At 44.2% G+C, this 19,268-nt stretch overlaps 1 protein-coding gene across 1 annotated transcript in view; it reads right to left on the bottom strand.

The window, feature by feature from the left end:
* Positions 1 to 19,006, bottom strand: part of LOC128694134 (glutamate receptor-like) — a 48,018-nt gene extending 29,012 nt beyond the window's left edge. The window contains exon 1 of the mRNA XM_070105297.1: positions 18,980 to 19,006. Coding sequence (XP_069961398.1) covers positions 18,980 to 19,006 — 27 coding nt within the window. The remainder of the gene's footprint in view (positions 1 to 18,979) is intronic.
* Positions 19,007 to 19,268: the final 262 nt, after the last annotated feature.

The raw sequence follows: 19,268 nt of genomic DNA, 5'->3' as shown, positions 1-19,268 counted from the left end.
AAACCCCATTAAACAAACAATCTTAGGAGACTTGCGGAGCGTATATAATTGTTTTGATTAGTGGTCATAAGACCCTCTATAACTGTTATGACGCGTGGTCACAGGATTCTCTATAACAGCTGTAACTAGTGGCCACAAGACCCTCTATAACTGCTATAACCTGTTGTCAAAAAACTCTCTACAACTGCTATAACCCGTGGTCACATAACTCTCTATAACTGCTATAACACCCGGTCAGAAGACTATGCATAATTGCTATAACCACTAGTCACAAAACCCTCTATAACTGCTAAAACCAGAGGACACATGACTTTCCGGAACTGCTATAACCCGTGGTCACAAGACCGTCTATAACTGCTATAAACCGTGGTCACAAGACTCTCTATAACTGCTATAACCAGTGATCATAAGAGTTTATATAACTGCTATAACTCGTGGACACAAAACCCTCTATAAATGCTATAACCCTTTGTCACAAGACCCTCTGTAACTGCTTTAACTGGTGGTCACAAGACCCTCTGTAACTGCTTTAACTGGTGGTCACAAGACCCTCTATAACTGCTATAACCCGTGGTCACAAATCTCCCCATAACTGCAATAACCAGGGATCACAAATCCCTCTAGTACTGCTGTAACGAGTCGCCACAAGACTATAACTGCAATAACCCGAGGTCAAAAAACCCTCTATAACTGCCGTAGCCAGTGGTCACAAAACCCTCTATAACTGCTACAACCAGTCGTCACAATACTCTCTATAACTGCTATAACCCATGGTCACAAGACTATAACTTCTGTAACCAGAGGTCACAAGACTCTATATAAGTTCTGTAAACCGAGGTCGCAAGACTCTATAACTGTTATAACCCGTAGTTACAAGACTCTATATAAGTGCTATAGCCCGTGCTCAAAAGACTCCCATATCTTCTATAACCCGTGGACAAGTCCCTCTGTAACTGCTATATCCCGTGGTCACAAAATCCTCTAACTGCTATAACCCATGGTCAAAAGACTCTCTATTATTGCTATAACCCGTGGTCACAAGACCCTCTATAACTGATATAACCAGTGATAACAAGACTATAACTTCTATAACCCGTTGTCACAAGACTCTATAACTGCCACAACCCGTGGTCACAAGACTCTACATAACTTCTATAACCAGTCGTCAGAAGATTTTAACTTCTATAACCCGAGGTCACAAGGCCCTCTATAACTCCTATAACCAGTGGTCACAGGACTATAACTTCTATAACACGTGGTCACAGGACTCTTAATAACTTCTACAACCCGTGGTCACAAAACTTTTTATAACTTCTATAACCCGTGGTCACAAGACCCTCTATAACTGCGATAACCAGTGGTCACAAGACTATAACTTCTATAGCCCGTGGTCACAAGACTCTCCATACCTTCTATAATGCTTAGTAACAAGACTATAACTGCTATAACACGTGATCACAAGACTCTCTATAACCGCTATAACCCGTGGTCACAAGACCCTCTATAACTGCTATAACCATTGGGCAAAAGATTAGTTTATATAACCCGTGGTCACAAGACTCCCTATAACTGCTATAATCAGTGGTTACAAGACCCTCTATAACTGCTATAACCCGTGGCCCAAAGACTGTCTATAACTGCTATAACCCGTCGTCACAAGACCCTCAATAACTGCTATAACCAGTGCTCACAGGATTATAACTTCTATAACACGTGGTTACAAGATCCTCTATAACTGCTATAACTCATCGTCACAACACTTTATAACTGCTATAACCAGTGGTCACAAGACTCTCTATAACTGCTATAACCGGTGGTAACAAAACTCTCTATAACTGCTATAACCAGTGGTCAAAAGTCTCTATAACTGCTATAACCAGTGGTCACAAGACTCTCTTTAACTGCTATAACCCGTGGTGACAAGACTCTCTATAACTGCTACAACCAGTCGTAACAAGACTATAACTTTTATAACCCGTATTCACAAAACTCTCTATACTTTCTATAACCCGTGGTCACAAGACCCTCTATAGATGCTATAACCAGCGGTCACAGGACTATAAGTTCTATAACCCGTGGTCACAAGACTCCATAACTTTTATAACCTGTGGTCACAGGATCCTCTATAAGTGCTATAACAAGTGGTCACAAGACTATAACTTCTATTACCCGTGGTCACAAGACCCTCAATACCTTCTATAACCCTTGGTAACAAGACTATAACTGTTACAACCCTTGATCACAAGACTTTTTATAACTGCTATAACCAGTTGTCAAAAGACCCTCTATAACTACTATAACCAGTGGACACAAGACAATAACTTCTATAACCCGTGGTGACAAGACCCTCTATAACTGCTACAACCAGTGGTCAAAAGACTAACTTCTATAACCCGTGGTCTCAAGACTATAACTGCTATAACCCGTTGTCAAAAGACTCTCTATTCCTTCTATAACCCGTGGTCACAAGACTCTATATAACTGTTATAACCAGAGGTTACAAAATCCTCTACAACTGTTATAAGCCGTGGTCACAAGTCTCTGTATCTTCTATAACCAGTTGTCACAAGACCCTCTATAACTGCTAAAACCCGTGGTCACAAGACTCTCTATAACTGATATAACCCGTGGCCACATGACCCTCTATAACTGCTATAACCCGTGGTCACAAGGCTCTTTATAACTGCTATAACCCGTATTCACAAGACTCTCTATAACTGCTATAACCCGTGGTCACAAATGTCTATAACTGCTATAACTCGTGGTCAAAAGACTCTCTATAACTACTATAACCAGTGATCACAAGTCTCTCTATAACTGCTATAAACCGTGGTCACAAGAACCTCTATAACTTCTATAACCCGTGATCACAAGACCCTGCATAACTGCTATAACCCGTGTTTACAAAACTCTCTATAACTCCTGTGACCAGTGGTCACAAGACTCTCTATAACTGCTATAACCCGTGGTCACAAGACCCTCTATAACTGCTATAACGTCCGGTCACAAGACTCTGCATAACTGCTATAACCCGTGGTCACGAGACCCTCTAAAACTGCTATAACTCGTGGTCACAAAACCCTCTATAACTGCTATAACAAGTGGTCACAAGACAATAACTTCTACAACTCGTGGTCACAAGACCCTCTATAACTGCTATAACTTGTGGTCACAAGACTCTTTAGAACTGCTGTAACCCGTGGTCACAACACTGTATATAACTTCTGTAACCCGTAGTCACATGACCCTCAAATCTCTTTGTAACTGTTATAACACGTGGTCACAAGACTCTCAAACTTCTATAACCAGTGTTCACAAGACCCTCTATAACTGCTATAACCCGTGGTAACAAGACTCTCTGTAACTGCTATAACTCGTGGTCACAAGACCCCTCTATAACTGCTATAACCTGTGGTCACAAGACCCCTCTATAACTGCTATAACCAGTGGTCACAAGACTATAACTTCTATAACACGTGGTCTCAAGACTCTACACCTTCTATAACCCGTGGTCACAAGACTGTCTATAACTGCTATAAGCCGTGGTTACAATATCCTCTATAACTGCTATAACCAGTGGTCACAAGACTCTCTATAACTGCTATAACCCGTGGTCACAAGACTCTCTATAACTGCTCTAACCAGTGGTCACAAGACTCTCTATAACTGCTCTAGAAAGTCGTCACAAGACCCTCTATAACTACTCTAACCAGTCGTCGCAAGACTCTCTATAACTGCTATAACCCGTGATCACAAGACTCTCTCTATAACTGCCATGACTCGTCGTCAAAAGACTCTCTCTATAACTGCTATAACCAGTGTTCACATGACCCTCTATAACTACTATAACCCGTGGTCACAAGACCCTCTATAACTGCTATAACCCGTGGTCACAAGACTCTCTATAACTGCTATAACCCGTGATCACAAGAACCTCTATAACTGCTATAACTCTTGGTCACAAGACCGTCTATAACTGCTATAACCCGTTGTCACAAGACCCTCTATAACTACTCTAACCCGTGGTCACAAGATTATAACTGCTATAACCCGTGGTCACAAGACCCTCTATAACTGCTATAACCCTTGGCCACAAGACTCTCTATAACTGCTATAACCCTTGGTCACAAGACCCTCTATAACTGCTATAACCCGTGGTCACAAGACCCTCTATAACTCCTATAACCCTTGGTCACAAGACTCTCTATAACTGCTATAATCCGTGGTCACAAGACTCTCTATAACTGCTATAACCCGTGGTCACAAGACTCTCTATAACTGCTATAACCCGTGGTCACAAGACTCTTTAGACCTGCTATAACCCGTGGTCACAACACTGTATATAACTTCTGTAACCCGTAGTCACATGACCCTCTATAACTGCTAAAACCTGTGGTCACAAGACCCTCTGTAACTGCTATAACAATTGGTCAGAAGACTATAATTTCTATAACCCGAGGTCAAAAGACTCTATATAACTGCTATAACCAGTGGTCTTAAATCTCTTTGTAACTGTTATAACCCGTGGTCACAAGACTCTCAAACTTCTATAACCAGTGTTCACAAGACCCTCTATAACTGCTATAACCCGTGGTAACAAGACTCTCTGTAACTGCTATAACCCGTGGTCACAAGACCCCTCTATAACTGCTATAACCTGTGGTCACAACACCCCTCTATAACTGCTATAACCAGTGGTCACAAGACTATAACTTCTATAACACGTGGTCTCAAGACTCTACACCTTCTATAACCCGTGGTCACAAGACTGTCTATAACTGCTATAAGCCATGGTTACAATATCCTCTATAACTGCTATAACCAGTGGTTACAAGACTCTCTATAACTGCTATAACCCGTGGTCACAAGACTCTCTATAACTGCTCTAACCAGTGGTCACAAGACTCTCTATAACTGCTCTAACCAGTCGTCACAAGACCCTCTATAACTGCTCTAACCAGTCGTCGCAAGACTCTCTATAACTGCTATAACCCGTGATCACAAGACTCTCTCTATAACTGCCATGACTCGTCGTCAAAAGACTCTCTCTATAACTGCTATAACCGGTGGTCACATGACCCTCTATAACTGCTATAACCCGTGGTCACAAGACTCTCTATAACTGCTATAACCCGTGATCACAAGAACCTCTATAACTGCTATAACTCTTGGTCACAAGACCGTCTATAACTGCTATAACCCGTTGTCACAAGACCCTCTATAACTACTATAACCCGTGGTCACAAGACTATAACTGCTATAACCCGTGGTCACAAGTCTCTCTATAACTGCTATAACCAGTGGTCACAAGACTCTCTATAACTGCTATAACCCGTGGTCACAAGACCCTCCATAACTGCTATAACCCGTGGTCACAAGACCCTCTATAACTCCTATAACCCTTGGTCACAAGACTCTCTATAACTGCTATAACCCGTGGTCACAAGACTCTCTATAGCTGCTATAACCCGTGGTCACAATACTCTCTATAACTGCTATAACCCGTGGTCACAAGACTCTCTATAACTGCTATAACCCGTGGTCAAAAGACCCTCTATAGCTGCTATAACCCGTGGTCACAATACTCTCTATAACTGCGATAACCCGTGGTCACAAGACTCTCCAAAACTGCTATAACCCGTGGTCACAGGACTCTCTATAACTGCTATAACCCGTGGTCACAATACTCTCTATAACTGCTATAACCCGTGGTCACAAGACTCTCTATAACTGCTATAACCCTTGGTCAAAAGACCCTCTATAGCTGCTATAACCCGTGGTCACAATACTCTCTATAACTGCTATAACCCGTGGTCACAAGACTCTCCAAAACTGCTATAACCCGTGGTCACAAGACTCTCTATAACTGCTATAACCCGTGGTCACAAGACTCTCTATAACTGCTATAACCCGAGGTCACAAGACTATAACTGCTATAACTCTTGGTCACAAGACTCCATATCTGCTATAACTCGTGGTCACAAGACTCTCTATAACTGCTATAACTCGTGGTCACAAGACTCTCTATAACTGCTATAACCCGTGGTCACAAGACTCTCTATAACTGCTATAACCCGTGGTCACAAGACTCTCTATAACTGCTATAACTCGTGGTCACAACACTCTATAACTGCTATAACCCGTGGTCACAAGACTCTCTATAGCTGCTATAACCCGTTGTCACAAGACTCTCAATAACTTCTATAACCAGTGATCACAAGATTCTCTATAGCTGCTATAACCCGTGGTCAAAAGACTCTCCAAAACTGCTATAAACCGTGGTCGCAAGACTCTCTATAACTGCTATAACCCGTGGTCACAAGACTCTCTATAACTGCTATAACCCGTGGTCACAAGACTATAACTGCTATAACTCTTGGTCACAAGACTCTCTATAACTGCTATAACTCTTGGTCACAAGACTCTCTATAACTGCTATAACTCTTGGTCACAAGACTCTCTATAACTGCTATAACTCTTGGTCACAAGACTCTATAACTGCTATAACTCGTGTTAATAAAAAAATGACAACTCCCAGAAAATTTCCGAATCAATGTCAAAACGCCAGAAAAAATTTAGCATGAAATCTTTTGGTCAGATTTTGATAAGGTGAACCACAGTTTTTATTTCTTTGATATGTTGAAGAAAATGTTAACTTGTCTTCAAGTGACGGACAGTTTAATTGATCAGTCAAAATCGAGGCCAGGAAAAAATTAAGATTTTTTTGTTATGTGTCGTTGTTCCACTGTTGGAGAAGGTGTACCATCACTGTTACTGTGTTGGTGATGGTGTACCATCACTGTTACTGTGTTGGTGATGGTGTACCATCACTGTTACTGTGTTGGTGATGGTGTACCATCACTGTTACTGTGTTGGTGATGGTGTACCATCACTGTTACTGTGTTGGTGATGGTGTACCATCACTGTTACTGTGTTGGTGATGGTGTACCATCACTGTTACTGTGTTGGTGATGGTGTACCATCACTGTTACTGTGTTGGTGATGGTGTACCATCACTGTTACTGTGTTGGTGATGGTGCACCATCACTGTTACTGTGTTGGTGATGGTGTACCATCACTGTTACTGTGTTGGTTATGGTGCACCATCACTGTTACTGTGTTGGTGATGGTGCACCATCACTGTTACTGTGTTGGTGATGGTGTACCATCACTGTTACTGTGTTGGTGATGGTGCACCATCACTGTTACTGTGTTGGTGATGGTGTACCATCGCTGTTACTGTGTTGGTGATGGTGTACCATCACTGTTACTGTGTTGGTGATAGTGTACCATCACTGTTACTGTGTTGGTGATGGTGTACCATCGCTGTTACTGTGTTGGTGATGGTGTACCATCACTGTTACTGTGTTGGTGATGGTGTACCATCACTGTTACTGTGTTGGTGATGGTGTACCATCACTGTTACTGTGTTGGTGATGGTGTACCATCACTGTTACTGTGTTGGTGATGGTGCACCATCACTGTTACTGTGTTGGTGATGGTGTACCATCACTGTTACTGTGTTGGTGATGGTGTATCATCACTGTTACTGTGTTGGTGATGGTGCACCATCACTGTTACTGTGTTGGTGATGGTGTATCATCACTGTGCTGTGTTGGTGATGGTGAACCATTACTGTTACTGTGTTGGTGATGGTGTACCATCACTGTTACTGTGTTGGTGAAGGTGTACCATCACTGTTACTGTGTTGGTGATGGTGAACCATCACTGTTATTGTGTTGGTTATGGTGTACCATCATTGTGCTGAGTTGGTGATGGTGAACCATCACTGTTACTGTGTTGGTGATGGTGAACCATCACTGTTACTGTGTTGGTGATGGGGTACCATCACTGTGCTGTGTTGGTGATGGTGTACCATCACTGTTACTGTGTTGGTGATGGTGTACCATCACTGTTACTGTGTTGGTGATGGTGTACCATCACTGTTACTGTGTTGGTGATGGTGTACCATCACTGTTACTGTGTTGGTGATGGTGTACCATCACTGTTACTGTGTTGGTGATGGTGTACCATCACTGTTGCTGTGTTGGTGATGGTGTACCATCACTGTTACTGTGTTGGTGATGGTGTACCATCACTGTTACTGTGTTGGTGATGGTGTACCATCACTGTTACTGTGTTGGTGATGGTGTACCATCACTGTTACTGTGTTGGTGATGGTGTACCATCACTGTTACTGTGTTGGTGATGGTGTACCATCACTGTTGCTGTGTTGGTGATGGTGTACCATCACTGTTACTGTGTTGGTGATGGTGTACCATCACTGTTACTGTGTTGGTGATGGTGTACCATCACTGTTACTGTGTTGGTGATGGTGTACCATCACTGTTACTGTGTTGGTGATGGTGTACCATCACTGTTGCTGTGTTGGTGATGGTGTACCATGGTGTACCGTCACTGTTGTGTTGGTGATGGTGTACCATCACTGTTACTGTGTTGGTGATGGTGTACCATCACTGTTGCTGTGTTGGTGATGGTGTACCGTCACTGTTGCTGTGCTGGTGATGGTGTACCATCACTGATGCTGTGTTGGTGATGGTGTACCATCACTGTTACTGTGTTGGTGATGGTGTACCATCACTGTTGCTGTGTTGGTGATGGTGTACCATCACTGTGCTGTGTTGGTGATGGTGTACCATCACTGTGCTGTGTTGGTGATGGTGTACCATCACTGTTGCTGTGTTGGTGATGGTGTACCATCACTGTTGCTGTGTTGGTGATGGTGTACCATCACTGTTACTGTGTTGGTGATGGTGTACCATCACTGTGCTGTGTTGGTGATGGTGTACCATCACTGTTTCTGTGTTGCTGATGGTGTACCATCACTGTTGCTGTGTTGGTGATGGTGTACCATCACTGTTACTGTTGGTGATGGTGTACCATCACTGTTGCTGTGTTGGTTATGGTGTACCGTCACTGTTGCAGTGTTGGTGATGGTGAACCATCACTGTTACTGTGTTGGTGATGGTGTACCATAACTGTTACTGTGTTGGTCATGGTGTACCATCACTGTTACTGTGTTGGTTATGGTGTACCGTCACTGTTGCTGTGTTGGTGATGGTGAACCATCACTGTTACTGTGTTGGTGATGGTGTACCATCACTGTTACTGCGTTGGTGATGGTGTACCATCACTTTTACTCTGTTTGTGATGGTGTACCATCACTGTTGCTGTGTTGGTGATGGTGTACCGTCATTGTTGCTGTGTTGGTTATGGTGTACCGTCACTGTTACTGTGTTTGTGTTGGTGTACCATCACTCTTACTGTGTTGGTGATTGTGTACCATCACTGTTGCTGTGTTAGTTATTTTGTACCGTCACTGTTGCTGTGTTGGTGATGGTGAACCATCACTGTTACTGTGTTGGTGATGGTGTACCATCACTGTTACTGTGTTGGTGATGGTGTACCATCACTGTTGCTGTGTTGGTGATGGTGTACCATCACTGTTGCTGTGTTGGTGATGGTGTACCATCACTGTTACTGTGTTGGTGATGGTGTACCGTCACTGTTACTGTGTTGGTGATGGTGTACCATCACTGTTACTGTGTTGGTGATGGTGTACCATCACTGTTGCTGTGTTGGTGATGGTGTACCATCACTGTTACTGTGTTGGTGATGGTGTACCGTCACTGTTACTGTGTTGGTGATGGTGTACCATCACTGTTACTGTGTTGGTGATGGTGTACCATCACTGTTGCTGTGTTGGTGATGGTGTACCATCACTGTTGCTGTGTTGGTGATGGTGTACCATCACTGTTGCTGTGTTGGTGATGGTGTACCATCACTGTTGCTGTGTTGGTGATGGTGTACCGTCACTGTTGCTGTGTTGGTGATGGTGTACCATCACTGTTACTGTGTTGGTGATGGTGTACCATCACTGTTACTGTGCTGGTGATGGTGTACCGTCACTGTTGCTCTGTTGGTGATGGTGTACCATCACTGTTGCTGTGTTGGTTATGGTGTACCATCACTGTTACTGTGCTGGTGATGGTGTACCATCACTGTTGCTGTGTTGGTGATGGTGTACCATCACTGTTGCTCACTGTTAGTGTTGGTGATGGTGTACCATCACTGTTGCTGTGTTGGTGATGGTGTACCATCACTGTTACTGTGTTGGTGATGGTGTACCATCACTGTTACTGTGTTGGTGATGGTGTACCGTCACTGTTACTGTGTTGGTGATGGTGTACCATCACTGTTGCTGTGTTGGTGATGGTGTACCATCACTGTTACTGTGTTGGTGATGGTGTACCATCACTGTTACTGTGTTGGTGATGGTGTACCATCACTGTTGCTGTGTTGGTGATGGTGTACCATCACTGTTGCTGTGTTGGTGATGGTGTACCGTCACTGTTGCTGTGTTGGTTATGGTGTACCATCACTGTTACTGTGTTGGTGATGGTGTACCGTCACTGTTGCTGTGTTGGTTATGGTGTACCATCACTGTTACTGTGCTGGTGATGGTGTACCATCACTGTTGCTGTGTTGGTTATGGTGTACCATCACTGTTGCTGTGTTGGTTATGGTGTACCATCACTGTTACTGTGCTGGTGATGGTGTACCGTCACTGTTGCTCTGTTGGTGATGGTGAAGCATCACTGTTGCTGTGTTGGTGATGGTGTACCATCACTGTTGCTGTGTTGGTGATGGTGAAGCATCACTGTTGCTGTGTTGGTGATGGTGTACCGTCACTGTTGCTGTGTTGGTGATGGTGAAGCATCACTGTTGCTGTGTTGGTGATGGTGTACCGTCACTGTTGCTGTGTTGGTGATGGTGAAGCATCACTGTTGCTGTGTTGGTGATGGTGTACCATCATAGCACAGGTGCTATATGACCCCTACGGGCTCATCACTTTCCTCTGATTAAATTAAAATAAATATATGAAGACAGTGGTTCAGTCCGACACGTCGTGTCCAACAGATGCAACATATCATGAGTACAGGCGCTAGTTTTGTTAAATTTTATGTATTAAGTAGCGAGGGAGAGAGAGAGTCGCCTATAAACTTTTAGTGATGATAAACGACGGTACTGATGATGGTCTCATTGCGATTTCGTGAGTCATTTTAGGGAAACTCATCAGAGGGTATTAGTGAATTTTAGGCTGTGTTAAGGTTTAATGTACCGAGTTTAATGATTAGTGTGTTTTCTGTGAAATACCTCCCCCCCCCCCGCACCTCCCTCTCAAAGAACTGATTAACTGGACCAATGCTCCAGTTCCTTGAATCAAGCCTGGATGTCTTCCATTCCTTGAGACAATGTATGACCCGTGTGGATTTAGTGCTCCCCAATGAATGTAATACTGTGGAAAAAATAAAGAATATCTTCTGATCAGAAGTAAGTTACTGTGTTTGTCTTCATCGTCTCAGCTTATATCTACAAACAAAACAAGTTTTAAGTGCCTATATTATGAGTGTAAAATATTTGGATGTTACTTTTCTTACTTCATTCGATCACCGGTGAGGGTAGAAACATCACGACGTGTTTCCTTAACACACCTGCTGTCCATGTTCACCTAGCAGTATAACAGGTACCTGGGTGTTAGTGGACTGGTGTGGGTCGCATCCTGGGAATAAACTGACCTAATTTGCGGGAAATGTTCAGCATAACAAGTGACTTTCTTTATAGTAATATGTCATTAATGTCAATTATGGTCTGTATAAGTTATATCATGTACTTGTGGGAATAAAAATTATTATTATTATTATTATTATTATTATTATTATTATTATTATTATTAATTTTATTATTATTATTATTGTTATTATTATTATTATTATTATTATTAATTTTATTATTATTATTATTATTATTGTTATTATTATTATTATTATTATTATTATTATTATTATTATTATTATTATTATTATTATTATTATTATTATTATTATTATTATTATTATTATTATTATTATTATTATTATTATTATTATTATTATTATTATTGTTAATTAAGTAATTAATTAATTAATTAATTAATTAATTTAACGTTGATCAATCTTACTTTCGGAAAAGTTTGGACTAATTTGGTGTAATTAAGGTCCAAATTTGGTTTCTTTCGTCAAAGAAATTTGGAAAATTTAAATACCGCTTTTCATGCGATTTCTGAGTCTCATCTGATTAAGTTCGAGCAATCAGTGCTGGTAACTTGACACTGCAACTTGTGAGTAACTTCAAGTTTGAAGATTGAGACACTTATGCAGCATATGGGAATCTTTATTTGTACTCACCTATTTGTACTCACCTATTTGTGGTTGCAGGGGTCGAGTCCTAGCTCCTGGCCCCGCCTCTTCACCGGTTGCTACTAGGCCCTCTCTCTCCCCGCTCCATGAGCTTTATCAAACCTCGTCTTAAAACTGTGTATGGTTCCTGCCTCCACTACGTCATTTTCTAGGCTATTCCACTGCCTTACAACTCTATGACTGAAGAAATACTTCCTACTATCTCTCTGACTCATTTGTGTCTTCAACTTCCAATTGTGGCCTCTTGTTTCTGTGTCCCCTCCCTGGAACATCCTGTCCTTGTCCACCTTGTCTATTCCACGCAGTATTTTATATGTCGTTATCATGTCTCCCCTGACCCTCCTGTCCTCCAGTGTCGTCAGGCCGATTTCCCTTAATCTTTCTTCATAGGACATTCCCCTTAGCTCTGGAACTAACCTTGTTGCAAACCTTTGTACTTTCTCTAGTTTCTTGACGTGCTTTATCAAGTGCGGGTTCCAAACAGGTGCTGCATACTCCAGTATGGGCCTGACATACACGGTGTACAGTGTCTTGAATGATTCCTTACTAAGGTATCGGAATGCTGTTCTCAGGTTTGCCAGGCGCCCATATGCTGCAGCAGTTATCTGATTGATGTGTGCTTCCGGAGACATGCTCGGTGTTATACTCACCCCAAGATCTTTCTCCTTGAGTGAGGTTTGCAGTCTTTGGCCACCTAGCCTATACTCTGTCTGTGGTCTTCTGTGCCCTTCCCCTATCTTCATGACTTTGCATTTGGCAGGATTAAATTCGAGAAGCCATTTGCTGGACCAGGTGTCCAGTCTGTCCAGGTCTCTTTGAAGTCCTGCCTGGTCCTCATCAGATTTAATTCTCCTCATTAACTTCACATCATCTGCAAACAGGGACACTTCTGAGTCTAACCCTTCCGTCATGTCGTTCACATATACCAAAAATAGCACTGGTCCTAGGACCGACCCCTGTGGGACCCCGCTCGTCACAGGTGCCCACTGTGATACATCATTACGTACCATGACTCGTTGTTGCCTCCCTGTCAGGTATTCTCTGATCCATTGCAGTGCCCTTCCTGTTATATGCGCCTGATGCTCTAGCTTCTGCACTAATCTCTTGTGAGGAACTGTGTCAAAGGCCTTCTTGCAGTCCAAGAAGATGCAATCAACCCACCCCTCTCTCTCTTGTCTTACTTCTGTTATTTTATCATAAAACTCCAGAAGGTTTGTGACACAGGATTTGCCTTCCGTGAATCCGTGCTGGTTGGCATTTATACTCCTGTTCCGTTCCAGGTGCTCCACCACTCTCCTCCTGATAATCTTCTCCATAATTTTGCATACTATACACGTCAATGACACAGGTCTATAGTTTAGTGCCTCTTTTCTGTCTCCTTTTTTGAAAATGGGAACTACATTTGCTGTCTTCCATACCTCAGGTAGTTGCCCAGTTTCCAGGGATGTGTTGAAGATTGTGGTAAGTGGTACGCACAACATATCTGCTCCCTCTCTAAGGACCCATGGAGAGATGTTGTCCGGTCCCATTGCCTTTGAGGTATCGATGTCCCTTAGCAGTTTCTTCACCTCCTCCTCATCTGTATGTATGTCGTCCAACACTTGTTGGTGTATTCCTTGTTGGTGTCCCCATCTGGTCTGTCCCCCCAGAGTCCTTCCTGTCTCTACTGTAAATACTTCCTTAAATCTCGTGTTGAGCTCCTCACATACCTCTTGATCGTTTCTTGTGAGTTCCCCACCTTCTTTCCTCAGCCTTATCACCTGGTCCTTGACTGTTGTCTTCTTCCTAATGTGGCTATACAGCAGTTTCGGGTCAGATTTGACTTTCGATGCTATGTCGTTTTCATACTGTCTCTGGGCCTCCCTCCTTATCTGCGCATACTCGTTTCTGGCTCTTCTACTAATCTCCTTGTTTTCCTGGGTCCTATGCCTCCTGTACCTTTTCCATTCTCTGTTGCACTTAGCTTTTGCCTCCCTACACCTTCGGGTAAACCAAGGACTCGTCTTGGTCTTCCTATTATTTCTGTTTCCCTTGGGAACAAAACTTTCCTCTGCCTCCTTGCACTTTGTTGCCACATATTCCATCATCTCGTTTACTGATTTTCCTACCATTTCTCTGTCCCACTGAACCTCCTGCAGGAAGTTTCTCATACCTGTGTAGTCCCCCCTTTTGTAGTTTGGCCTGTCCCCTTCAGTTCCTGTTCCCTTCTCCACTTGTAACTCTACTATATAGTCAAAACTCAGAACCACATGATCGCTAGCTCCAAGGGGCCTCTCGTAAGTGATGTCCTCGATGTCTGAACTGCTCAGGGTGAACACAAGATCCAGTCTTGCTGGCTCATCCTCCCCTCTCTCTCTGGTTGTGTCCCTGACATGTTGATGCATGAGGTTTTCAAGTACCACATCCATCATCTTTGCTCTCCATGTTTCGGGACCCCCATGTGGCTCCAGGTTTTCCCAGTCGATCTCCCTGTGGTTGAAATCGCCCATTACCAGTAACTTTGCTCTGCTCGAGTGAGCTCTTCTTGCCACCTCAGCCAGTGTGTCCACCATCACCCTGTTGTTTTCTTCGTACTCCTCTCTTGGCCTCCTGCAGTTCTGTGGTGGGTTATACATCACTCCAATGACTACTTTATGTTCTCCGGACTGAATTGTACCTACAATGTAGTCTCTTTCTCCAATCATGTCCATGCCTTCCATTTCCTCAAATCCCCATTGGTGTTTTATGAGCAGTGCAACCCCTCCTCCCCCTCTACTCCTTCTATCTTTCCTCAGGATCTGATATCCTGTTGGGAAGATTGTGTCTGTTATTATCTCAGCGAGTTTTGTTTCTGTGACTGCTATGATGTCTGGGGATTTTTCACTGATTCTTTCATTCCACTCCTCATGTTTATTCATTATTCCATCCGCATTTGTGTACCAAACCTTTAGTTTCTTTTCTATCATTGTGGTCATGCAAGTGTATTGGGGTTGGGGGAGGGAGAGCCTTGGTGGGGGCCTATATGGGGCTGTGGTGTAGGTGGGGTATGTGCTGATGGGGGTGGGGTCAGAATGCCCATAAGGGACAGCTGTTGGGGTGAGGTTTGTGATAAGGGGGTTGGTGGCAGAGGGAACAGTGAGTGGGTTGGAGTATAGGTTGCTCAGTTGCGTTGGGAATGTCGCGGGTGGGGTCTTTTGGTGGGAGATTCTGTGGGGTGTGTTTGCCCTTCCTCCTGTGTCTGGGTCCTGCTCATTTTCATTGCTTCTCGTTCCTCCTTGCGTCTCTGTACCCTCTCTTTCAGTGTAGTCCTTTCTTCTTGTGTTCTGTCGCGGTCGAGGAATACTCTCTGGTACCCCTCTTTGTCTCTCAGTCTTGCTTTCTCTTGCAGAATCCTGATTCGAACTGATTCTTCCTTGAAAGTTACTCTGACAGGCCGTATCCTTCCACTTGCAAACCACCCAATTCTCTGAAAATTTGTCACCTGGGTCATATTGCCCTCCCCTATTGTTTTCATGATGTCTTCAATCATTTTTTTCTCCTCCTGTTTTATTTCTTCAAAGTTGGCCCCCTTGGCTTCTTGGAGCCCGTACACAAAAATTGACCTCGCCCTTTCCTCCTCCCACTGAGTCTCCATCTGCTTCCTCTGAGGCATTTTGTTTCCTTCCATTGACATGTTCTTGCCTTCAGTCCCTGTCATATCTGAAACATCTATTCTTAGTGGACTGTCTTTCCTGGCCAGCTGTCCCTTGCTACTGCAGTTGGCTGTTAGAACCTCTGCATATAACAAACCTTCATTTTCTTCGGACCTGTCGCTTGATCTTAGTGTGCTCATCGTCTTTTCCCTGTGTGTGTATCATGTCTCCGTTGTTGTGTGTGTGTGTGTGTGTGTGTGTGTGTGTGTGTGTGTGTGTGTGTGTGTGTGTGCGTGTATGTGTGTGTGTGTGTGTGTGTGTGTGTTTGTGTGTGTGTTAGTGAGCTAGATAGAGGCGCCTGGCATGGATGAGCCAGGCAGGGGATGACCAGTGCCTGGAGGAAGTTAGTGCCAGTCCTGAGCGACCACCACTACCACTACCACCTACACCGCCGCTACCACCACCACCGCCTCTACCACCACCACCACCACCACCTACACCGCCGCTACCACCACCACCGCCGCCGCCACCGCCACCACCACCACCGCCGCTACCACCACCAACTACACCGCCGCTACCACTATCACTGCCGCTACCACCACCACCACCTACACCGCCGCTACCACCACCACCTACACCGCCGCTACTACCACCACCACCTACACACCCGCTACCACCACCACCACTACCAACACCGCCGCTACCACCACCACCCCCACCGCCGCTACCACCACCACCTACACCGCCGCTACCACCACCACCTACACCGCCGCGACCACCACCACCTACACCGCCGCTACCACCACCACCTACACCGCCGCTACCACCACCACCACCACTACCACCTACACCGTCACTACCACCACCACCTACACCACCGCTACCACCACCACCACCTACACCGCCCCCACCACCACCACCTACACCACCACTACCACCACCACCACCTACACCGCCGCTACCACCACCACTACCTACACCGCCGCTACCACCACCACCACCTACACCACCGCTACCACCACCACCTATACCGCCGTTACCACCACCACCTACACCGCCGCTACCACCACCACCTACACCGCCGCTACCACCACCACCTACACCACCGCTACCACCACCACCACCTACACCGCCGCTACCACCACCACCTACACCGCCACTACCACTACCACCACCACCACCACCACCTACACCGCTACCACCACCACCTATACCGCCACTACCACCACCACATACACTGCCACCACAACCACCACCACCTACACCACAACCACAACCACCACCGCCTTCACCGCCACCACAACCACCACCACGTACACCGCCACCACAACCACCACCACCTAGACCGCCACCACAACCACCACCACTTACACCGCCACCACAACCACCACCACCTACACCACCACCACAACCACCACCACATACACCGCCACCACACCATCACCACTTACACCACCACCACAACCACCACCACTTACACCACCACCACAACCACCACCACCTACACCACCACCACCACTTACACCGCCACCACACCATCACCACTACCATAACTACCACCAATATTCATACACCGCCACCAACACTTATACACCATCACCAACACTTACACTCCTATATATATATATATATATATATATATATATATATATATATATATATATATATATATATATATATATATATATATCTTTCTTTCTTTCAACACACCGGCCGTATCCCACCAAGGCAGGGTGGCCCAAAAAGAAAAACGAAAGTTTCTCTTTTAAATTTAGTAATTTATACGGGAGAAGGGGTTACTAGCCCCTTGCTCCCGGCATTTTAGTCGCCTCTTACAACACGCATGGCTTACGGAGGAAGAATTCTGTTCCACTTCCCCATGGAGATAAGAGGAAATAAACAAGAACAAGAACTAGAAAGAAAATAGAAGAATACCCAGAGGGGTGTGTATATATATGCTTGTACATGTATGTGTAGTGTGACCTAAGTGTAAGTAGAAGTAGCAAGACGTACCTGAAATCTTGCATGTTTATGAGACAGACAAAAGACACCAGCAATCCTACCATCATGTAAAACAATTACAGGTTTTCGTTGTACACTCACTTGGCAGGACGGTAGTACCTCCCTGGGTGGTTGCTGTTTACCAACCTACTACCTAGGATGTATATATATATATATATATATATATATATATATATATATATATATATATATATATATATATATATATATATATATGGATTCATCATTTAAACAGTACAAATCATTCATTCTACGATTCACTTTTCAAACAGAAAAACTCATACACCTAAATATGTATAGTTTAAGCCCCAGATAGCTCCCTCCACTGAACTAAGCAGAGCCCCCACACCTGCCCTAGATAACCCAGCACCATCCGCATATGTCTTTTCTGCCATAGAAGAGGTCCCATTTGTTTATAATAATATAATATATTTTTATTTACTACAAGTTCATGTACATGGTATACAGCTCTAGCTAACATCAATGACATACTACTATATAGAACACCGCTTGTTATGCTGAGCATTTCGAGCAAATTAGGTCAGTTTTGTCCCAGGATGCAATCCACACCAGTAAACTAACACCCAGGTACCCATTTTACTGATGGGTGAACATAGACAACCGGTGTAAAGAAACACGCCCAATGTTTCTACCCTCGCTGGGAATCGAACCCAGACCCTCGCCGTATGAAGCGAGAGCTTCAGCCACTAGGCCACGGGGCACCGTGAATGATATTGCAATGTCCAGTCAGCAACTACCACCAATTTCCATGGGCAACCATTTAACTCACATCTCGGCAAAATGCCACATATTACGGGGTGCTCTCCCTTATTCCTTGTGTCTATGCTGGCCTATACCTACTAATCAGATCCTCTCTCCTACACCTGTCAACATCATTGCCTCCAGCACTGAGGCAGATAATAAGACTGTTCCCATAACCTTTCATGTTGTCATCAAGACAGCTACCAATATCCTGCATCCCAACCCCAGGAAAACACATCCTCTACCTCCTCTTCCTATCTCTAAGACAAAAAACCCTATCCATGAACTTAACCTAGCTGTCCCCAGCTAAAACAATATTCTTACCTTCACTGGTGGTGTTTGTCGTGACATTCTCGATTGTCTTCGTTGGAAAGTCCTGGAACATCAACTCACATTTGCCTGTTAATATAAAAATATTTTTTGGTCTCTACAGCAGTCTCCTGGACCTTCCTCATCTTCAGTTTCGTCCCATTCATTCCTACTAGCATCCAACTCTTGGTAAGATCATCAACGTAGCTGTTTTCTACGTCCTTGCTCTGGAGATAATCCGTTGTATGACCCTTTAACCTTCTGAATCTCTCTCCTAGCTTCCTCTAATTCTGCCTTAACCTGA

This window comes from Cherax quadricarinatus, chromosome 6 (assembly GCF_038502225.1).
Source record: "Cherax quadricarinatus isolate ZL_2023a chromosome 6, ASM3850222v1, whole genome shotgun sequence".
Taxonomy (NCBI): domain Eukaryota; kingdom Metazoa; phylum Arthropoda; class Malacostraca; order Decapoda; family Parastacidae; genus Cherax; species Cherax quadricarinatus.
This window is presented reverse-complemented; position numbering and strand designations above follow the sequence as displayed.